At 31.6% G+C, this 24,793-nt stretch overlaps 1 protein-coding gene across 1 annotated transcript; it reads left to right on the top strand.

Moving 5' to 3' along the window:
* Window positions 1–5,596: 5,596 nt before the first annotated feature.
* Window positions 5,597–23,958, top strand: LOC111713961 (proteoglycan 4). Its single transcript, XM_023488958.1, has 7 exons — window positions 5,597–5,987; window positions 14,704–15,030; window positions 15,233–15,426; window positions 16,379–16,518; window positions 22,275–22,423; window positions 22,516–22,720; window positions 23,185–23,958. Exons 1-7 carry the CDS (start codon window positions 5,772–5,774, stop codon window positions 23,238–23,240), a joined length of 1,287 nt encoding a protein of 428 aa, XP_023344726.1. The 5' UTR covers window positions 5,597–5,771; the 3' UTR covers window positions 23,241–23,958.
* The last annotated feature ends 835 nt before the right edge of the window (window positions 23,959–24,793 follow it).

Genomic DNA, 24,793 nt, shown 5'->3' with positions numbered 1-24,793 from the left:
GGGGGGGGGGGGGGGGGGGGGGTATTAGGGTACACGTAAAACTAAAGAAAAAAATATTTAACATAATATTGAAATCTCGTGTGTTTTCAATCATAGCTTCTATTATTGAGAAGTTATTGAGGATGTTTCGTATACTGCACTCACATTGGTGGGAATTCTGCTGCATAAATATGAATTTTCGTATAAATTTGACCCCGTTTATATCAATTTCTCGAGACAGAAACATCAGATATAACATTCATGGGTCGCGATCAAGAGTGAATAGCTTTCAGGCAATACCCCTTTTCATTTTTCCTTTACAGTCCCTTTAACACACTGTATTTCAGCCGTCCAAAACACAATTTCCCATAAAGAATTTATGATTTAAAAAAAGTCAGTTTAACCTCCTTGTGGGATATTTTATCTCTCTATAAGAAATATCAGTGTGTATTTATAGTATAGTATAGTATAGTACACGATATACTGCATGAAGTACTTGTTATATTTGTTATTTATTAGTCCTATAAAAGGAAATTAAAGTTCAGTTCTCAGATAGTAGGAAAGGGTTATTTGACAAAATGACTCTGTAACTTTAAAACTGAACTTTTTTTCCTTCCTTTTATTATAAAGAACATTAAAGGGAGTGACCGGCAATGTATGATAGTTGAACTGAGAATGTAGTATTGTTGTTTTCAGGTTAGGTTAGGTTAAATATATCGTGTAATACTAATAACATATTATTTAATGTATAATATATCTTGTAATGCCAATAACATAATAATTAATGTAACATATATCTTCTAGTTACTGTAAAATATTAATTGATGTAAAATATATCTTGTCACTCCAATAACATAATAATTAATGTAAAATATATCTTGTAATGCAAAGAACATAATACACGTGGATTTAACGGTTCTGTCAATATTTCAGAAAACTGTGACTTTTGATCACAATTTGACCCCTTTTACATAATTTTATAGCATTTTATCATAAATATTTTTTCGTTGGCATATTCATATGAATGAAAAAGTATAAAATAAACAAATCTGTAAGTCTAAAGACTGTTGAGTTATAGACAAAAAACATGTTTGATTTCAGATAAAAGAAACCGAATGCTTCTCTCTCTCGTTAGTTCAGGGTGATTGATATTGTGGAAGACGATGCCTGGCCGCGTTAAACTAGTTCCACAAGATTCAACAGAATGAGATAGAACGGATACGGGGCATTTTAGTACTGATATGATCTCTACAGTCTACACGTGCAATATCGATATTGACTCTAGTTCTGAACCCTCTAGTAATAAGTTATAAGAAATATATATACTGGAAGTTATTTATGCGTTTTATTAGAGTCTGACTCACTTCCTCTATAATATAAGATATACCTTCTAATTCCTGTAACATATTAAATAATGTAAAATATATCTTCTAATTCCTATAAAATATTAATTAATGTAAAATATATCTTGTAATTTCAATAACATAATAATTTATGTAAAATATATATTTTAATACCAATAACATAATAATTAATGTAAAATATATATTTTAATACCAATAACATATTATTTATTGTAAAATATATCTTGCAATACCAATAATATATTAAGCAATGTAAAATATATATTGTATACTAATAATTAACATATTATGATATTGATCGTTAAAAATGAATCTTCTTATTCTACCAATAACATATATATTATTGAAAAATATACATTTTCATTCTAAAAATATATTAGTCATTACTTCTTATAAATATTCTTCCTTATACGCACATAACCATGCACAGTAATCCAAAGGTTGCAAGGTTTCACGCAAAAATTTATGAGAATTTTGCCTACCCACCTACACACCTACCCACCTATGCCAATATAATTCATTTTCTCAAAAATGAATAAACCTAAGTCTATTAAAATTGGTGAAACAAAAGAATTTAATGTATTAAATAGATTGAATATATTATTATTACAAAAATCAATGATTTTGAGAGTTAAATGATCAGTTTTATAAGATTATTTTTAAGAAAGGATATTTCCTAATTTTGCTGTCTTATGCCAATATAATTCATTTTCCAAAAAATAACTGAACCTAAGTCTATGAAAATTAGTGAAACAAAAGAATTTAATGTATTAAAAAGATTGATTATGCTGTTTGATCAGTTTTTCAGTTTTTATTTTACAGAAAATATATTTTCTATTTTTGCTGACTTATTCAAATAAAATTGATTTTTTAAAAAATGAATAAACCTAATTCTATTAAAATTGGTGAAACAAAAGAAATAAATGTAGTTTATAGATTGAATATGTTATTTTCACAAAAATCACCTACACATCTACCCACCTACACACCTACCCATCTACGCACCTACCCATCTACCCACCTACCCACCTACCCAAGATCCCTACTTTCTCCCATACTAGCTAGTAAGCTATCTATCTCCCCCCCCCTCTCTAGAATTCGGTATAAAATGCTAGGTATTTACTATAATGAGAAGGAAGTCATGAATAGTTAGGTTCGGGTAATAATTATGCTTAAACAAACACTGTTCTTCCATAATGCAATATACAAAGAATTTTTTTGTTCATTTTCTTTTTGCGATTTTATGATAAAAACATCAATGAATAATTTTTTCTATAAGCTAATTGTTAGCGTTTTCAAAAGGATTTTTTGTTGTTAAATCATTAAAAAATGAACATTTCTGAAAGATCAAATTTCAACAATTTAAATTAGGCTTAAATCTAAACTGTGAATTATTTCCGGAAACAAAAATCCGGGAAATTATCTGTTCTGTGATTGGTCGGAATTATGAATCCCTCCTCTCATTGGTCGACAGTAATCTCTTTACTTTGATTGGTCGACAAAACAGTTCATCCTTCCTATTGGCTGGGGGGGAGAATAAAAGTATGATTTACTGAGCAATTTGTAAGGCATTATTAAGCCTGAACGGCCGGTATGAACTGCTTAAAAAACTAATTTCCAGTAATACAGTACAGGGGATGAATATAGCATGGAAAAAAATAGCGCAATTTAATTCATATGGATCGTATCTTAACACACTGAAAACAGAAAAATAAATGTCTGCAAAATATGCACTTTTGTTTAATTGAATGACATCTTGATATTTAGAAGATTAAAAAGAACAAATAAAAAGCTTCAGACCTTGAGGATAAATTTTTTGATTTTTTAAAATTAAATTTTTGTGTTAAGTTTGTCATTTACAGGTTTTTATTTCGCATGTAAATCTTAATTTGTCACAGTTACGTTTCTTCTTTTTTTTCACTAAAGCTAGGTGTATTACATGGAATTTTAAAATAAAATTGCTTCTTTTGCTGCTAAAGAATGAAATAATCGGGGTTGAAAAGAAATTATATTTTCCATGTACATATCTATCTCTAGCTCTGTCTATCTATATCTTTGTATCTATCTATCTATCTATCTATATCTTTGTATCTATCTATCTATCTATCTATCTATCTATCTATCTATCTTAACGTTAGCTTAAGAGGATATAAGGTATGCAAGAAAAAAAGAAAAAGGGGGGGGCACTTTGTTTGATAATAGGTGAGCGTTCCCTTTCTTAATTTAAATTTCCCCATTAATTGAGGTTATTTCGTTCTCATACTTGAATTGTTGGTCTTCATAAATAAAAAGTAACGTAAGGGTTATTTTAATTGAAAAATAATATCTTGAGTAGATTTATCGTGATTCAACCAGGACATACTTTTACTGGGCTAGTTTGGTGTGCGGAGGGCATGTTTTGAAAGGAAGGGGAGTGGGGGGGGAATAGGGTTTCAAATTTCTTCCAAATCAATTTGATTTTGTAAAGGCCTGACCAATTCTTTATTGAAATTTAATGTATAATTTGATTTGATTTGATTTGTCCTCCAACTGTCCTCCAATTGTCCTCCAACTGTCCTCCAACTGTCCTCCAACTGTCCTCCAACTGTCCTCCAACTGTCCTCCAACTGTCCTCCAACTGTCCTCCAACTGTCCTCCAACTGTCCTCTAACTCTCCTCCAACTCTCCTCCAACTCTCCTCCAACTCTCCTCCAACTCTCCTCCATATCTCCTCCAACTCTCCTCTAACTCTTCTCCAACTATCCTCCAACTCTCCTCCAACTCTCCTCCAACTATTCTCCCTCTCCCCTCCAACTCTCATCCAACTCCCCCCCAACTCTTCTCCAACTCTCCTCCAACTCTCCTCCAACTCTTCTCCAACTCTCCTCCAACTCTCCTCCAACTCTCCTCCAACTCTCCTCCATATCTGCTACATATCTCCTCCATATCTCCTCCAACTCTCCTCCAACTCTTCTCCAACTATCCTCAATAGCTCCTTCAACTCTCTTCCAACTCTCCTCCAGCTATTCTCCAACTATCCTCCAACTCTCCTGTAGAAAATGATTACTAGAAACGACCACCTGAAGGTGCAGTAAATGGGTTTAATTACAGCCTAAACATTCGCGGATTTTCCAAAAGCATGTGTCACAAAATATTTGCTACAGATGCAATAAAAAACCAGATTTTTAGACATTTGGAAGCCGTTTCATTCTTTTTCACTTTGTTTTAAATTGATCAAGAAGACATAAAATAAATCCAATAAAAAAATATTTTTGAACAACCTATTACAAGCAAACTTTAAATCGATGAACTTTGGTAAATAGACTTTAACTAGTCAACTGTAAATATAAACAAATTTAACCCTACGTAGTTTTTAAAACTGAGAGCTAGGGGGGGGATAGGTTATATTTTTAAGACCAAATAGATAAAAAATATGTTTAAAGGATCAAATGAAAAAATCAGTCATTGTTTTAATGAAAAAAGGAAGAAAAAAATCTTGGATTTTTTACAGACAAAATAACATTTTTCTTTAAAACGCTGTGAATAGATTTTTGTAGATTTTTGATAGATTTTTGTAGATTTTTTATATTAAAATTCTAAAGCCTCAAAAAGCACTGAACATGTTCCCCACACTCTAATTTAGTAATCCCTATGATATCTACAGAATCTGATGGTGTAATACTTTAGTATTTGATCTAAAGGTAGAACAGAATTAATAGTTTAAAAAAGATCTAGGTAATCAATTTACAAAGACTCAAAAAATATAAAATTTGAGTTTTAGAGAAGTATATATTTCGTTTGAGTGCAGAAAATAGAGTTATTTTTTAGTTTTGAGCAATCAGTCAGAACGTTTGAATTAAGATTCTTTTTACAGTTATTTTGATTTTATTCTTTGATCAAAGTGAATTTTTTTTAGAAAGTTATCTGTCTTCCATATTTAAGGATTTATTATTATCACATAATTAATTTGATCACTTTTGTTGTTGGCAAATGCCCCCCCCCCCCTCCCTACAAAACATATACACGGGAGGGGGGGAAGGGTTCATTCGCCGAAAGTTACTTTTACATCCGCCATAGGTGAATAGAGGCGTATATCCGTAGCGCGTAAGGAAGTATATAATATTTCCAGAGACAGCTGAGCGTTTATCGGAGCCATCTGCCGGACTGAGAGTGCGGGATTCTTCTGAACTCTGTTGCTCCGGAAGGTTTCTTGGATTTCTGTATTCTGGCGGACTACCCTGGCGGCATAAATTTGGCCAGTGTGTAGAGTTGTCTAGAAACCGTCACATACCATCCTTAATGCAGACATATATGTGATCTTTCTCATACACAGATACAACGTATACAGTTAAAAATATACAAATATATTTTTATTTCTTTATTCCGGATATATTTTACCAGTGATGCCAGCACCAAGAAGGGTTAGATAAGCTTTATTATTTTGAAAGAATGAGCTGTATTGGAATAATGTACCAGCCGTACAGTAGCTCCGCCCATTTTACATCCAGCCCCACCCCCTCCTGCTCTATCTCCCGCCCCACCCCCCTAACCAGTCCTAGTGAAGCTAGCCCCGCCCTAAACCATGGTAAACCAACCAGTCCACATGCTAGCCCCGCCCCCCTCCTACTACCAGAACAAGGAATGAAAACAGAAAATTTAGAAAAGGTAATTTATATTTTTGTTACAATTGTTTTCATAAAATTTCTTCTTAAATTACTATTTATTAATATTATAATTAAAAAAAGTTAAATTTAAGTTAAAATCTATTTAAATTCCATGAAGTAGAGTGGAATAAATCGAATTTTATTTTAAATTGACAAGGTATAACAAAAAACAAAGTATATATATTAGAAATTACGAAAAACCTACATTTGTTGGGTAAAAAATGGGTTTGAAATTTTAGGCACTTTGACCTTATATACCGTGATACCTTCTTTTCTAGAGGTTATAGATCACTTCCAGACAAAAAAATTTATGGTTTAAAGTAAAAATAAAAACCATAAGGCGTACAAAAAACCCCAATTATTTTTTTGAATTGAAGTAAAAAAATTTCAATTATTATGATTATTATTAAACTTTAAATTATATATTGCATTGTTTAAGTTTAACTTTTCAGACAAAACAAAAATAAAAGAAATTGAGTCTTTGCCACAAATTAAAATTTTTTATAATCCCTATATCTTTATAAACTGATGGTGTAAACATTTAATATTTCAAACTTAAATTATTTGATCAAACAGAATTCATAGTTTGAAATATCTAGGGTCTACGACATTGGGTTGCAAATATATAAGGATTAGAAAATCAATCTTTGTTGCAAAGACTCAATTCCTTTCTTCTTTGCAAAATTAAACTACTAGATTATTCTAAATTTTGGTTTCTCTGTAAAAGTAATTTCATGCAGAGTCAATGATGGATATTTACGGTATTCTGCACTTTCCAAGATTATAAAAAAATTCATTGTAAATCAGAGATAATATTGAAAGCTACCGTTCGGAATCGGACATGCCAACCTTTTAAACGGAGGTTGTAGTGTTATTATTATTATTTAATAATTGAATTAAAAATATTTATACTATCACTTATACATAATTTCAAAATATTTATAAATGTTTACTAATATCTTTGTATTAAAATATATTTTATGTATATCTATATATTTAATCCGTACAAAAAGATTGTCATTGTGTTTAATCTTAAAATTTAACTTTCTTACAATATATTATTAAAAAAAGAGGGTCGGTGTGGGGACTATTTATTAGAGCCTAATATTGGATATTATTAATTTTCTAAATAATTAANATATATTTTAATCTTTGTTCCCATAAAGGAAATTTTTAATAAGCTTTTTAATAAACGACTTTTTATCTCTAGTTTGTATTATCAGTTTTCGTCAGTCAATCTTGAAAACACTGTAAGCATAATTGTAAGTGACCCTCAATACTAAGATGGCGTTGCCTGATATATTCACATCCGAACACTAAAAACATTTGTCTAATCTGAGGAAGAAACTGTCGTTTTTCTAGATTTAAAAGTGTTGACAAAAGTGACTTGCACATTTTTATTGCAGGAAAACCTATAGAAATTATTATTAATAATCACTTTTAAATTTTGAAAAACTACAGTATCTTCCACATTATTGATCATATTAAGGGTTTCAAGGGTACCGTTGCTAATCGGGCTCAGCTACCTTTCATGAAGTGTCGCTTGAAATTACGCTGACAGAAATGTCTAATGTATTTTATAATAAAAATGCTAAGTTGGATAAAGTATTTTAAATAGATCGTGTAATATTCTGAAATAAAACTATTTACACTCAAAGTTGTTAAAACTAATCTGTAAAGTACACTTACCTTCATTATTAGATCAAGTGTAACCATTGCTCTGTATGAAAACATAAATATTGATATTTGATATCAAACTAAGAGTCAAGGGGGGGATGCTGAGGAGGGGGGGGGGACTCAGCAGGGTATCTGTGAGCCCCGGCAGGGGGTGGGATTACAATATGCCGTGAGAACCAGGAATATCAAGATGTCATGGATCTTTGAACAGAAAACATCAGATTTCAAAATGGATTCCACAACTCGCGGATTTTTGTCAAACTTTCACTTTTCCCGATTTTTCCCAACAGAATTGGGAAGATGACGCACGCTTCAACTTTCTAATCCCTACAAGAATATTTTGAACGACATTTTGACAGTTTTAGTGTCTGTAAAAATAGGTCATTTTCGTTTTCTTGGCTTGCAAAATACTTCATTGTAAACACAGATAAAATAATTTTGAGTTTTTCTCTAGAAAAATTTTTCCACATTTTAATGTTCATCCTTTTGTGATGATCCAACATCAAATAGTTTGGCGCAGTGGGGATGGAAATTTGATACTTTTAAAATTAAGATTTATTCTGTAAAACATCAACATTGAAAAGTAACTCCCTTTTAATGTCACATATCTGTATTCGATCCTCCCCCTCCTTTTTCCTCCCTGTTATCCCACGCCCCTCCCCGCCGACCCCTGCTATTTCGCTGTTGTGCCCCCCCTCTCCCCCCCACATAGCTGTTTAAGTCCCTTCCTATAAAGTCAAGAACAATGAAGATTTGTAGATTAAAGCGGAGAGTAACATCTTCCTTTATATCGCTAGCTTTGATGCACCCTGAACTATACCATCTATTCATCCATCAATCAAATCATTCTTTACTAGCTATATTCATCCCATCCTAGTTCACTTCATCCTTCATCCCTGCCCGGAAAAGGGAGTGTTGAGTTCCTGATTCCAGTTTCAGTAGAAGTAAAGGGAGTGTTTAGGTTTAAAAAGTGTTGAGTTCCCTATTCACAACGATACCCTTTAAACATACATCCGAGCAACAATGAGAAATATATCAAGAAAAGTGTAAAACTTCCTTCTTTGTCTCTTCTGCATAAATGCGCAATTCAATTCTATAAAGAACCCAGATATGGAGATTATCAATTTTGGATAGAAACACAAGAATATATTTGTTGTTGTTACAGGGTACTGTGTGAATCGGGTATTCCTCTCTTGAATAATAATGAAATCAACTTGAAAATACATTGATAGTGATTCAAAAACTTATCATTCTTATTATTCTTATAGTTCACCCTTAAAACCCATGGTTCACCCATGACAACCCCCCCCCCCTTCCCTCAGAGTTGTCCATTTTAGGTCCTCCAACCATCTTCATCTCCTACTGGTCTTAACCAGGGTCATGCAAGATTTTTTTTCTTGGAAAAATTTTAATTTTTAAGCAAATTTTTTTTAGATAATTGAAAATATGTTCAGAATTTTGCGCAATGCTTATAAAGGATGGAGCTAATTTATTGATTTTCCAAGCCNTTGTGTTTGTTTATGTGGATTTGTAGGTTTGTTTGTGTTTGTTTATGTGGATTCTCCATCTAGAGATCGCATCAAACTATCTAAATCCTACTAAACGTCTTCTTCAAATCTTGATTTTGTCCCTTCCCCGCGTTTTTGCTCCCCGCCGACCCTAAAAACTCGTGAGAAGGTTTCTATAAAAAATGACGAGTTAATTTGAAGCGTTTACGTGGAAAAAACAAGTGTTAGTTTGAAATATACATGTATCATTTGACTAATCGACAAAGCAGGCAAAAAGTCCCCCTCTTGTCAGGAAAAAGTTTTGTCGGCTTCTTTACCTTTGCACCTCGTCAATCTAAAATTTCAATTTGTCTTTACTTTCGTAGCATTTTACTTTCGTAGCATTTTACTTTCGTAGCATTTTACTTTCGTAGCATTTTACTTTCGTAGCATTTTACTTTCGTAGCATTTTACTTCAAATTATGAAAAGGGTTTATTTTGTTAATCAATAAATAGATGAGATTAATATTTTCTTCATAATTTAGTATCTTTATTAATATAATAATTATTTTTTATTATATATGGATGAATTAGTATGTTTATCCTTTTATTGATATTTCCCCTTCTAATATCTCCCCCCCTCTCCTTATTTGGAATCCCCCCAGTTCTTAATATTAATCCTTCTTAAATAGTAAAAGTCACGTGCACTATAGTGTAATATATAATTTCTGGTTAAACAAAGGAATATATTATATATCATATTATTTAATATATAGAATATATTTTCTAGTTTGTGTATTCTGTATTGTAAATATTGTATTCTGTTTCTAGGTTTCGTTCAAGCGTTTAGATAAACTTGACAGAAGTAATGTTATATCCATACTCTTCCAGAGATAGATAGATATATAGATAAAAAGATATATAGATAGATAGATATATAGATAAATAGAGATATAGAGAGATAGATAGATAATAGAAAGATTGATAGACTCCTTGATATTACATATGTATATACGTAGAAAATAAATATATGACCTAAACTAATTAGGTTTAGTTTAACTTCTTCTTCCTATTCATTAAATTTGACCTAAACTAATTAGGTTTAGTTTAACTTCTTCCTATTCATTAAATTCGACCTAAGAACAAGAATATTTGTTGTAATTAAAAGTAATTTTTAAAATTTGTTAATTTATTTTGCATATTTTCCTTGATCGTTGCAAACGAGTGTTGGAATTTCTTTCTGTGAAGGGGGGCACTCTCCCCAGCCCCCCCCCTGTTTGCACCCCTAGGGTTGAGTAACTGGAGTAGGTGTATAGATTTAGAAGATAAGGAGTTTAAATTCATGTCGTTTTACCAAGTTTTACTGGAACAGTTTACAAGATTTATGTCGGGAAAACTGATAAAAAATGTTCAGTTGAGTTTATATGTAAAATTTACAGCAAGGGGGGGGGGGAAGCACGGGGGGGACGTAACGAAAAAGAAAAACGAATTTGAACAATTTGAATTTGATGCAAAATAAAACTATAAAAGTACCGCACGCACTCAACATGCAGTAAACTCTTACTGGTGCAAAATTTTGACTTGTTAGCTCCTCTTGTTTTGATTTTATGCTCTAGTTTGAACGAAGAAAGAAAAGAAATTGGTAACATATCAGAAATTAAAAATATGTTCTTCTTAATAGCAGCTCTTCAATAAGGGTATCGAGTTATGATTAAAAAACTAAGACTTGAATCTCACGTGAATTTTACATTAATTCAACATTGCGCGTTTATGTAATTAATGCATGAAATTAGTTTTGTTGGTCATATTCGATCATTCATGTTATTCAAACCTTCCTAGTGCTTTCAGACAAGTTTTAGTTCTTTTACACTTTATTTCAAGAACATATTATGAAGAAGAAGAGCATGGAGAATAAAAGAAGGAGAATATGTTAAGAAGGAGGAATGAAAGGAAAGGAGCGGGGGGGGAGTAAAGAAAGGGGAGGGAGGATGTCAACTATGTGTGTGGGACCCTGAATCTATCTTGAGAACAACAAGACATATTTCTTCTCTGATACATCAAAAATTCAAGCTACTGGAAACTGCAAACCTTGTTCTGTTCTATACTTACAGATAAAATAATCTAAGTTTGAAATATCAAAGGTTTGCACCAAAAGATTGCAAAGATATTGGGATCAGAAGATTCTAGTTTGTGGCGAAAACTCAATTTCTTTGTTTTAACTGGTTGTGTTTGTTTTTGTGGTTATGTTTTTTATTTGCATTTGTAGTATTTCTCTTTTAATTTTCTTTGAACTTGTTGTGACTCTTTTTTCGATTGCACTGTTGTGTTTTTCTATGTTCTTGAATTAGTGATATACAGTTATATGTTTGTTGTGTTTACATTTGTTTATATTTGTATTTGTGTTTGTATATTTAGATTTGTTTATATTTGTGTTTGTGTTTTCACATTTAGATTTGTTTGTTTGTTTGTGTTTGTATATTTAGATTTGTATGTTTGTTTGTGTTTGTATATTTAGACTTGTGTGTTTGTTTGTGGTTGTATATTTAGATTTGTTTATTTGTTTGTGTTTGTATATTTAGATTTGTATGTTTGTTTGTGTTTGTATATTTAGATTTGTGTGTTTGTTTGTGTTTGTTTATGTGGATTTGTATGTTTGTTTGTGTTTGTTTATGTGGATTTGTATGTTTGTTTGTGTTTGTTTATGTGGATTTGTAGGTTTGTTTGTGTTTGTTTATTTGGATCTGTGTGTTTCTAAAATGTGTGTGAGGGATTATAAATGGTATCGGACAATGGTCAGTTAAACAAACGTGTGAACTTGTTTTTTTATCTGTTTTCAAACCTGAGAAATAAGGATGCGCGCATAGGGGAAAAGAAGGAGAAAGAAGAGGGGATGGTTTGAATGTCGATATTAATCCGTTTTCAGAGGGTCTTAAAAACGTATGGCACTACATTTGCAATTTTTCTAAACCATGGCAGACCTTAAAATTCTTAAGTTATAAATACAGAAGTTGTCTTTAAGTTTAAGCACTGTGAGAAACCAAGTAAGAATGTAAAATAAAACTCCTGAGTTTAGTTTCAAAACCACTTTTGAGTGTTTATATCCAGCAAAAAGTATAAATGACATTTTGGTCGGTATACTGGGTTTACAGGCAGATTCTTAGCATTCCTTTATATACCTGTTCTCACAGTCATTTATATACCATACTTATATAATAAATACATTTTTACATAGACACGTCAAACTAGAGTAAATTTATGTACCATACTTATATAATAGATACACCCTTACATAGACACGTCAAACTAAAGTAAATTTATGTACCATACTTATATAATAGATACATTTTTACATAGACACGTCAAACTAAAGTAAATTTATATACAATACTTATATAATAAATACATTATTACATAGGTACGTCAAACTAAAGTAAATTTATATACCATACTTATATAATAGATATATTTTTACATAGACACGTCAAACTAAAGTACATTTATATAGCATACTTATATAATAGATACATTTGTACATAAACACGTCAAACTAGAGTAAATTTATATACCATACTGATATAATAAATACATTTTTACATAGGCACTTCAAACTAAAGTAAATTTATATACAATACTTATATAATAAATACATTTTTACATAGGCACGTCAAACTAAAGTAAATTTATATACCATACTGATATAATAAATACATTTTTACATAGGCACTTCAAACTAAAGTAAATTTATATACCACACTTATATAATAAATACATTTTTACATAGGCACTTTAAACTAAAGTAAATTTATATACCATACTTATATAATAAATACATTATTACATAGGCACGTCAAACTAGAGTAAATTTATATACGATACTTATATAATAAATACATTTTTACATAGGCACTTTAAACTAAAGTAAATTTATATACCATACTTATATAATAAATACATTTTTACATGGGCACGTCAAACTAGAGTAAATTGCACGTTAGAATAGAATCTTAAATGTTTAAAATCATAACTTCTATTGTTGAAGAATAACAATGTTTTTAAATGTTTGTTTTGTCTCACTTGTGCACAAAATCAAAATTAGATGAACTACGAGGTCACAAAGTCGTATCTATAATTTGATCTAATATTTCTGTCCATTTCACATGCAATATCTACTTAAAGAGATATAACACAATTTTGTGAAAAAATATGCTTTCCGGCAAATTATGAAAATAAATGAAAGTTGCATTCCTAACTTAATGAGGAAATGGGGATGTGTCATCTTATATTTTAAACATTCAGAATATCTACATCTTACATTTTAAACATTCAGAATATCTGCATATTATATTTTAAACATTCATAAACTTTAGAATTTTTTGCCATTCTTCTTTTTTACATTTTTTTGTTCTTGTAAAAAAATTGTTCATGGGATCTCCATCGATTAGGTTAATTTTTTTTGGACGGATATATTGAGAGGAGGGTGGTGGGGAAGGGGAGGGAAAGGGGGGCGGGAAAGGAAAAGGAGGAAATTGATTTCGGATTTGTATTTTTCATTTTATTAAATACCATGGATAAAGAAAGAGACAGTTTGTTAGATAGACAGACAGAAAGATAAATAGATAGATAGATAGATAGAATAATAGAGACAGATAGATAGATAGATAGATAGATATACAGATAATAGATAGATAGGAAGATATATAGATAGATAGATAATAAATAGATAATATATAGATAGATAGATAGATAGATAGATAGAAAGATAGATAGATAGATAGATAGATAGATAGATAGATAGATAGATAGATAGATAGATAGATTGTATGGTAGAGCAGACTCCACCAAATAAATAAAATGCTATCTTAGGAAAAATGGATCATCCCTTGAACAATTTAATTTTTAAAATTTAAACTTTAAAAAAAATATTTTAAGTCAAGTAATCGTTTTGAGTAGTGACCGTTTAAAGGGAGTGTTCGCGAAAAATGAAAGGTGGTATAGGCTTAAGGCAAAAAATAATCGCTTTTGATTGCTACTAATCTTACTTCTATCTGTTGCCTCTAAAATGAGAAAATTATTAAAAACGACTTATACTGAAGAACATAGCGTTCATACAAATTCAGAAAGTTGCAATATACGACTCTGATCGTAAAAAAATCAATTTAATTTCAAACAAATCATTCAGATAATACAACCTATAGTCACCGATTATTTTTCGACTCATTTGTGTAAAGTTAATATTTCATAATAATTGTTATTTATTTTATATACATTAGAACTTAACACGACGTTTTTCCCCTAGGTGTCTCTGCCATGTGTAATCATTCAAAGCATCGAGTGCAGATTCACCTGGCGGCCAACTATTTCGGTGTTTTAAGTGCATCACATCTAGGGCGGACGTACGTTCTCAATTACAGAAAAGGGATTTAAGAGTACTTGAACTAATGAAAAGTTGCAGCTGGTTCAAACCCGCGTTCTTTCATACATCTACTAATTCACCCTCTCTTAGTTCAGCATTAAAAAAAATATTACATTTGATTAAAATAATGTTCTTTTCAGGAAGTGTTTAAGACGGAAGGAGGAAATGAAATTGGTCCTGTGACTGAAGAATCTTACACAGAAGACTACAGGACTCCATACACCAGTCCTAAAATTTACTCCACCCCTAGAGAACCTTACTCCGCTACTAGAGAACCTTATCCAACCCAGAGGGAACCTTATTCCGCCACGAGAGAACCATATTCCGCCACTAGAGAACCTTATTCCGCCCCCAGGGAACCTTATTCCGCCCCGAGAGAACCTTATTCCGCCCCAAGAGAACCATACACCGCCCCTCCATTAGATTCACGGGAACCCTCCTTCCCTCCTCCTACCCCTACTCTACAGGCAAGTTATTAATGTTTAAAAAAATAGTAGGGCCAAGGGCCGGGACTAAGCCTTCGGTGCGTATTGGAGTGATCTGCAGTACTCTGACCGAATTAGTAGTGGGTTTTAAAGAAGAGTTGGGGAGGGGGGCGGGGATTTTTCCTCATATTCTAGAATAGTTAGTGTGTTTTTGTTAATATTTTCCTTATTTTCTCTTTTTCAGGAATTTTCCAGAATACCCATCCAGACTTTTCCCCAAGAGTACACTCGGAGAGAACCCTCATACCACTCCCCTCCGGGGGCCATGTACCCCTCCCCCACCCCCCACTCTAGCTCAACAGGGGGCTCATGTGGAGCACCCACCCCCACCCCTGCACCTCTCACTCCTGTATCTCCTAGTAATAATAGTAATGATAGGTAAGCTGGAACAATCAATCAATTAAATAATCAATAAATTAATGAAATAATCCATCAATCAAATAATAAATAAATAAATCAAATAATCAATAAATCAATCAAATAATCCATTAATCAATCAAATAATAGATAGATAAATCAAATAATTGATCGAAAAATATTAAAATAAATAAACAATAAATTAATCAAATAATCAATGAACTAATAAAAAAATAAAAAAATAAATAATCAATAAATAATCAAATAATTAATCAGTCAATGTAATAATCAAAAAATCATTCAAATTATCAATAAATCAATCAAATAATCAATAAATCAATCAAATGATCAATAAATCATCAAATAATCTATAAATCTATATCATGTTTATCATGTTTAATATTATCAAAGATCTTATGATTATTGGTATTATCATCATCATAATATTCAACATTTTTAGTCTTAGTGTTATTTGCATTATTATTATATTTTGATTTAATTATTGTACTAAGTATTATTATCATATCTTGATTTAATTATTGTACTAATTATTATTATCATATTTTAATTTAATTATTGTACTAAGTATTATTATCATATTTTGATTTAATTATTGTACTAAGTATTATTATCATATTTTGATTTAATTATTGTACTAAGTATTATTATCATATTTTAATTTAATTATTGTACTAAGTATCATTATTATATTTTGATTTGAATAGTGTACTAATTATTATTATTATATTTTGATTTAATTATTGTACTAAGTATCATTATTATATTTTGATTTGAATATTGTACTAATTATTATTATTTTATTTTGATTTGAATAGTGTACTAATTATTATCATTATATTTTGATTTAAATAGTGTTCCATTTATTATTATTATTTGAATTTAAATATTGTACTAATTATTATTATTTTATTTGAATTTAAATATTGTTCTAATGATTGTTTTTATTGTTAAGTGAGGGTGAGGAGAATATTGCTCCTGTATATTTGGCTAGAAATGTTGTTGTTTACACCCATACAGCAGGAGATGTGGGTAGTCTCGTTGATCTACATTTTACAAAAGCATTGGATCAATCTACCTACACACAACATAAAGGTAGGAATTAGTCTCGTTGATATACATTTTACTAAAGCATTGGATCAATCTACATACACACACCATAAAGGTAGGAATTAGTCTCGTTGATCATTTTACTAAAGCATTGGATCAATCTACATACACGCAACATAAAGGTAGGAATTAGTCTCGTTGATCATTTTACTAAAGCATCGGATCAATCTACATACACACACAGCATAAAGGTAGGAATTAGTCTTGTTGATCTACATTTTACTAAAGCATTGGATCAATCTACCTACACACAGCATAAAGGTAGGAATTAGTCTATTTGATCATTTTACTAAAGCATTGAATGAATTTACATACACACAGCATAAAGGTAAGAATTAGTCTCGTTGATCTACATTTTACTAAAGCATTTGATCAATCTACCTACACACAGCATAAAGTTATGAATTAGTCTAGTTGATCATTTATTAAAGCATTGGATCAATCTACCTAGTACCTACACACATCATTAAGGTAGGAATTAGTCTAGTTTTACTACAGCATTGGCAACTAAAGAAATTGATTACTCATTCAATAAAATAAGCATTAACATTTTTACTTTTGTTAATTCTTTAGCCTTCCCACATTGCTAAGGGGGGACGAAAAGGGGGGGAAGTCTAAAGATATGCAAAAAGACGATGGTGGGCCGTGGGGGGAATGGGAAGGAGTGGGAGGGGGGCATTAATTGAATCGTAGGTTTAAATGTAGCATGTAGGAGGACGGTGCAAGGAGTAGTTGCGTTTTCACAGAATGCCCATTTAAACAATTTTAAATGATCATAAAATGTAAAAATGGGTCGTTTTAAGCAGTTCGGGCAGTCAGACGAAACGGAAAAATACTGCGAAAATTCAAGCATTATCAGACTTAGATAGGGGAGCAGAAAGAACATTTAAAAAACTGTCAAAAATAAAATAGAATTCAGACAAAAAGAATAAAAAAGTTCAGCGAAAAAAAAGAAAAAAAATGAAACAAACAGATTAGGACAAAAGGAGGAAATAAGTAGAATAACATTTTTAAAAAAACTTTCAAAAAAAAGAGAAAATATTTTGAAAGAAATTAAAAGAGCAAAAGTAAGCAAATCTAATTGACATTATTTCGTATAATCATTCAATTAGATTTGACAGGGGTTAGAATTAAGAATATAAGATTAAGAGGGGTTAACAGGGGGGGGGGTGTTTTCACCACCCCCATCCAATCTTTTTGACCCCTGACTTTAGGGTTAAAGTTTAATAAAGGGAATGATTCCGCAGAACTAAAAAGATTAATGATCAGATTTCCCGAATGATGACTTGAAATTATTCAATTCTTCACGACATATTACAAGATTTTACATGTGTTCACAGTTCTTTATACAATTTAAGTTGAAACAGATCATTTTTCAATAGTTTTGGCTCAATTCCGATCAACTCAAAACTTTTAAAAACAAATTACATTATTGTAGAAATAAAATTTGACTTAAGTTTTCACTTTTTCAAATTTTTTTCGTTTTTAATTTTTTATGATCTTTCTTTCCTACCCTTTATTTTTCAACCCCCTCCCTCCTCTTTTATAAACTTTAAATAAAACACTTGAATTTCTTAATCCAACATTAATTGGAAAAAAAAATTTAAAAAAAGTCTTTGTAAGGAATTTTTCCAGCAATTGTTTATTTTCTCTGAAATAGATTATTTATATCTGAAAAGTTGACACAAAACAAAGTTTTAATTTATAAAAACTAATAAGAATGCTATATATCTAGTTATTTTAAACTAAACATAAACTTCTTTATCCGAAAAAAAATATTTTGGACTTTATTTTTCTAACCTAACCTAACCTAACCTAACCTAACCTAACCTAACCTAACCTAACCTTCTCCTTTCATGTTCGTTCCCTCCTCTTTCCGTTCTCCTTCCCTTCTTCTTCCCTTCTCCTTCCCTTCTCCTTCTCCTTCCCTTCTTCTTCCCTTTTCCTTCCCTTCTCCTTCCCTTCTCCTTCCCTTCTCCTTCCTATCTCCTTCCCTTCTCCTAACTTCCTCCTTCCCATCTCCTTTCTTTTTCCTTCCTTTCTCCTTTCCTTTTTTCCCCATCTCCTTCCTTTCTCCTTCCCATCTTCTTTCCCTTCTCTGTCTATGAGAGTAAACTTGTTGAAATACAGAATACATTACTACTGATAAGAATCTAGCAAATTTAGCCTGAAATTCCAGTCCTATACTATCCTAGTAGTGTACTAGTGGTGGATATACCATAAACCACATCCTGTCCAAATATACTTTCTCAGGTCAAAACTTTTCTATTGAAATCTGTAAAGGTTACCCGTCCTCCCGTCCTCTGGGAATACTTTCAATATCATCTTTTAGTGATATTGTTGCGAAATCCATCAATTTAAAAGTTTACACTGTGAATATCAAGTTGATTTGGTTGAGCGCAATCCCAACCAAAAGTTTTATTAAAAGAATATGAATGAACTGCCTACTGTCGGTTCAAATTGGATCCACCGATTTAAAACCTTCCTTAATCTTTATGTTTAAATCGGTGGTTTAAATGTGAAGCAGCAGCAGGTAGTTCAGCGACGTAGCTCAAATTCATTAAATTCGGTCTCTGGTGAACTAGATAGATAAAGAAAAGGACTTAATATTACATCTACGAAGTACAAGATTAAATTTCTTAATATGTATGTTTACAAAATACATCTATTCGACTTTAGCAGATTTTGTTAATTATTTGACGAATAAAAGATTTTGGTACAGCTTGTCATAAACCACTTAGAGAGTAAAACTTAACTATTTCCCGTGAACTCCATAAACTGTAAGTATATTTAAACCTATAGTTGACCACCACACTAAACCAAGGTATTGTCCAGAACAATGGGTTAACACCTAAGGAAAAAGAGATAAGATTTCCGATTGACCATGCAAACAATAACACCGATTTTTGCTTTCAACATTTAGGACAAATTGTTGTTGTTGTGTTAAAATTAAAGGGATGCTAAACCATATTTAAGTGAACTTTAAATATTATTCAATCAGGACTTTTCTTGGAAACCTATTGAGAGTAAAAAAGTGATTAATTTCTAATGAACTTATTTTTTTTGTATGTGGGCTTTAAATCCAAACTACAGGAGCTGCGAGGTCACAAAGTCTTACCAGTATTGTGGCAGATAATTGGTTTGACATATTTCAACATAATTCTCATATTAATGGACGCTTATGGCATACCCTGAGAATTATCCCAAATACTTATTTCAAAACTGATACATGAAACAAGCGCTTTTTAATTTTGAAATCATTATATCCAAAGCTTGAGACAGCTTATAAGTAAGTTGGCTACAACTTATACTTAAACTTCTTTCTAAACAAAAGCAATGTGCAAGGCCTAGTCACACTTCAAAATCGACTTAGACTCAATAGTTGATGCACTTTTTAAATCATTGTACAGCCTAGGCCTTCTGCGTGCATAAAATCCCCCCACGCCACCCGTCTTCCCTCCATAGGCCTCCCTCGTCTAATATAACCTCATTTCCTGCCTATACTTGGCTTTATATTCATGCCTGTCAAACATATATCTGTCATGCTAATTTAGGGGAGGAGCAGAGGGGGCAAGGGGAGGGGGTCAATGAGGAGGGATAGGAGGGATAGGGGGGGGGGTCTCAACGATAAGGGATAAGGGGACCGAGGGAGGTTCTCAGAGAGAGAGGTATTTGGGATTTCTAGATATATGATGCACCTAGAGACATTTACAAAAACGAAACAAAAAAATTACAAAGACATATTTTTGATGAAATATTTCTATTGGATTTTCAGAGAGTTAATTAAAAACTGAAAAAAAATGTAAGAAAACTACATTAATGAGAGTAGAACATTTAAAGATAAGAATAAAACAGGGTTTTTGTCCGGATGAAGTTATAGTGATGATGTATAATCCGGATGAATGTTGATGTATCCGGATATGTACTGTATCCGGATTTGTACTGTATCCGGATATGTACTGTATTTGGACATGAATTGTATCTAGACATGAACAGTATCCGGACATGAATTGTATCCGTACATGTATCCTGATATGAATTGTATACGGATATAGATTGTATCCGGATGTGAATTATTTCCGGATGTGAATTATATCCGGATGAGGATTGTATCCGGATATGAATGATAGATTGATGCTCTTAGATGATACTCCTACTTGTGTCGGAACCGTTTAAACTTTAAGATAGATTACTGTTATACGATACATAGCATATAGGACATAGGTATCTATCTATCTAGTTATCTATCTATCTATATCTATCTATCTATCTATCTATCTATCTATCTATCTATCTATCTATCTTTCTATCTATCTGTCTATCTATCTATCTATCTATCTATCTATCTATCTCTCTATCTCTCTATCTATCTATCTATCTATCTTTCTTTCTATTTATCTAGTTATCTAATTATCTATCTATCTATCTATCTATCCATCTACGAGTGATCTAACTATATCTATCTATCTATCCATCTACGAGTGATCTAACTATATCTATCTATCTATTTTAAGGGAAACTATCTATAAATCTCAATCTCACTAATCTACTTCCTAGCTTGCCTAACTCCCTCTATATATTTCTTCTACAATATGTGAAGAAAAGCCTAGAAATACTAAGCTAGTGTTAGGTTACAAACTAGTTAATTTATCGGTGAAATCCAGCTTTTTTACTCAATTAATCCTAGAATAGATTGTTGCTCGCTGGAAGTTTACGTCTATCTTGTCCCTAAATATCCCACTGCAATGTTTTTATTATGTCTAGTTTCTACTTTTTTGCCCCCATTGTCTTGTCTTCTTCTAATCCCCCCCCCCCCCTCTATACAATTGTCTCAAGCAGTTTATCTAAATTAAATAAATCCGGGAAATATATTACAATAAATCCACGTGAGATGTCTCTCTGTAAATCTTCGAAAAAACGTATGATAATGTAAATTGTAAAATCAGCCCAGATAACAGTTTACTGTAAAGTGAACTGTACTTTGACAAAACGAATCATATTGTGTACATTTTTATCATTTTTCTTTCATTTGAAACAGTTTCACTTTTATTCATTCAAAAATACTTTTGGTCTGAGAATATGATATTTCTGTGTCAATGGAGATCATCTTTCAAAAATTTATCTTTCCCGGGGACTAACCCCCCCTTCCGCCCCTTCACCCCCCCCCCATTCTCAATCCCATATATCTCATAAACTAAAGGGGGACCCATGCTAGGGCCCCCTCTGTGAGGTTGAGAGGGAGGATAGGAGAAGAGGAGATAAGACTGATTTTTCTAATGAATTATGGTTTCTCTGATATCTGGGGGTAGAGTGTGGGGTATTTAGGCCAAACGCCATGGTTAGGAAAGGCTAGGGGCCGAGCACTGTGGAACCTCTAGAAAATGAGTTTAAAAGATATTTTTGAAACCAATTTACTTATAATTTATTAATAAAGATTAGACAATAACATTTCTCTAATATAACATTTTCAGTCATTTCTAAATCGATTGTAATTGTACAATAAATGTATTTAAAAAATCATCATATTAACTTTGAACTTGTAGATAAAAATAAGTTTATGTTTTTATCTATTTATTTGTTAATTATTTATTTTTACCAGCTTCGAAACCCAGCTTTGCCTCGAATATTCCCTATAAAAGTAAACCCACTTATTTTATAATTTGATCGAACATCCAATCAGACAGACAGACAGACACATATACTTTTAATAGATTAACAATTTAATCTATCTATCTATCTAGGAACTCCAATGGCCTCGCGTAACCTCCCTCCCTCCTTCTTTAATGCCCACTATCACGGAAAGACGACATTTGCTTCAGAATACGCAGACTATGCGTCATTACAACATCTAGCTGCTCATGCGCAGGATCCTTGGCAGTACGCTGCACAGGTACATTATTATCATTATTATTATTATTATTATTATTCTTATTATTATTATTATTATTATTATTATTATTATTATTTTAATTATTAAACTAGGCTACTGGTTCCTCCTACCACAGATCTATGCATGATCTATACTCCAGGAGTGGACCTGGATACTCCCTGTTTATAAACACTCCACGACTCCCAGTAAAAACCGAGACTCCCTGGAGCGGAGGGGAGTACTCCACCTCCTCGGGGGAGTTCCCTCACTCCCTAGATAGAACCTACTCCCACCCTTACCATAGTTTAGGGGGATCAGGTCAATATTTTAATATTACAAACACAATTTCAGATATCTTCACTTTCGAACCCATTTTTTTTCATTCATCCTTTTCTAGATTAATAAAAAGGAAAATATCGACGTTTTTCTGTCTAAAAAGATATATTTTTCGATATTTTCATTGTGTTTTTTAATTTATAAATTTTTTGGAATTTTGAAATGGAAAAACAAGGATAACTCCATCATTTTGAAAAAAAATCACAAAGTTTAGTTGATTTTTACTAGAATACCACATCAATTAGCTAAGATAATGCATAAATAGCCAGAGCTAAAGAAATCAGTATTAGTTGTCGAAATAAGATCGATCAACGCATAATGGGATTTGAATTTTTGTTAAAATCTATGTTATCTCCTAGTGTCTGCAGCAGTCGTATTTTAATTTTTCAACTCTCGTTTATATTTTGTTTTGAAAGAATGTTAAAAAATATTTGTTTCATGTTTAGAAGGAGGGTCCGTAGGGGCCCAGGATGCAAAGGAGTTGTATTGGCCAACCTTTTAGAGAAAATCATCCAAATCAAAAAGGCGAAAATCCACGTAAGAAAAAAGGAAAAATGCCGCAATTTCCTGCAACGAACAATGTACCATAAACTGAAACTTCTGAACTGAAACAGTGAAAAAGTGTGACTTCAATCTAGATAAAAGAAAAAAAGACGAAATCTTATATTCATACAGTTAGTTCTAAATACCTGTTCCAAATTATTGTAAATCGTGTGCTCAAAAATAGTTAAAAGTGGCGAAAAATGCTCAACATCGATACATGATCTCACAGTCTAACGGAATTTTTCAAATATTTACTTCTCAGATTTTGAGATAGAGATACATACTGGATTTTATTGGCGGGGTTAAATACTTATTTGACGTTAAGCCTGGAAAAAAAACTGGAGGAATTTAACTCACTTACAGATTAAGACTTTTTGTGGTCTAGGGATATACTTGATATTTGGAGTAAATTTACCTAATTGCCTAAATTTAAAGAGTTTAAAACAATGTGACGATGTTTATACAATGACCCAAAATAAACACGTGGTTGCCATCAAAATCTAGTCTGAGTTTATATAAAATAAAAATTACATACATATCAGTCTGATTAAAGATATTCGTGCCATAATTAAAATTCCTCCAAAATAATTAAATTAAAAATCTGGTTTTTGAATACTATTTGTTCCTTTATGTTTTATTATATGCCAAACCTATTGTCAACAGTTTTATATAAATAAATAAATATAGCCTTTTTATAAAAAAAATGGAAAAAATAGAGGGATAGATAGATGGATGGATAGATAGATAGATAGATAGATAGTATATATAGATAGATAGACAGATAGATAGATAGATAGATAGATAGATAGATAGATAGATAGATAGATAGATAGATAGATAGATAGATAGATAGATAGATAATAGNGTGGGGGGGTAAAAGAGGAGGGGGCCCGGGGGAGATTTAAGAATTAGAACTCGTATTAATCTTTTGTTGTTGACACGTGTCATACTTTAGTGTTTATCTCAAGCTTTCATTCTCTCATCCTTCTCTTACTATTCTTTATTCGTTCATTCATCCCTTCCCTACCTTTGGTCATTCATCCTTTTCCTACTATTCTTCATTTATCCCTTCCCAACCTTTCTTCATTCATCCTTTTATAGCTATTCTTCATTCATCCCTTCCCAACCTTTTTTCATTCATCCTTTTCTATCTATTCTTCATTCATTTATTCATCTCTTCCCAACCTTTCTTCATTCATCCTTTTTTCACTAGTCTTTATTCATTCATTCATCCCTTCCCAAACTGTCTTCATTCATCCTTTTCTTACTATTCTTCATTTATCCCTTCCCAATCTTTCTTCATTCATTCTATTCTAACTATTCTTCATTCATATATTCATCCCTTCCCAACCTGTCTTAATTCATCCTTTTCTAACTATTTTTCATTCATTCATTCATCTCTTCCCAACCTTTCTTCATTCATCCTTTTTTCACTATTCTTCATTCATTCATTCATCTCTTCCAAACCTTTCTTCATTCATCCTGTTTTCCCTATTCTTCATTCATTCATTC

Source organism: Eurytemora carolleeae, unplaced genomic scaffold (assembly GCF_000591075.1).
Source record: "Eurytemora carolleeae unplaced genomic scaffold, Eaff_2.0 scaffold832, whole genome shotgun sequence".
NCBI lineage: Eukaryota > Metazoa > Arthropoda > Copepoda > Calanoida > Temoridae > Eurytemora > Eurytemora carolleeae.
Note: the sequence above shows the minus strand (reverse complement) of the source record. Positions and strands in the feature narration are given on the sequence as shown.

Excerpts from the sequence above, each read along its gene's own strand:
- LOC111713961 (XM_023488958.1), top strand. The coding sequence starts at position 5,772 with ATGAGCTGTATTGGAATAATGTACCAGCCGTACAGTAGCTCCGCCCAT. Across the intron at positions 5,988-14,703 it reads AAACAGAAAATTTAGAAAAG|GAAGTGTTTAAGACGGAAGG; the intron begins GTAATTTATATT and ends TGTTCTTTTCAG. Across the intron at positions 22,424-22,515 it reads CTTGGCAGTACGCTGCACAG|GCTACTGGTTCCTCCTACCA; the intron begins GTACATTATTAT and ends TTATTAAACTAG.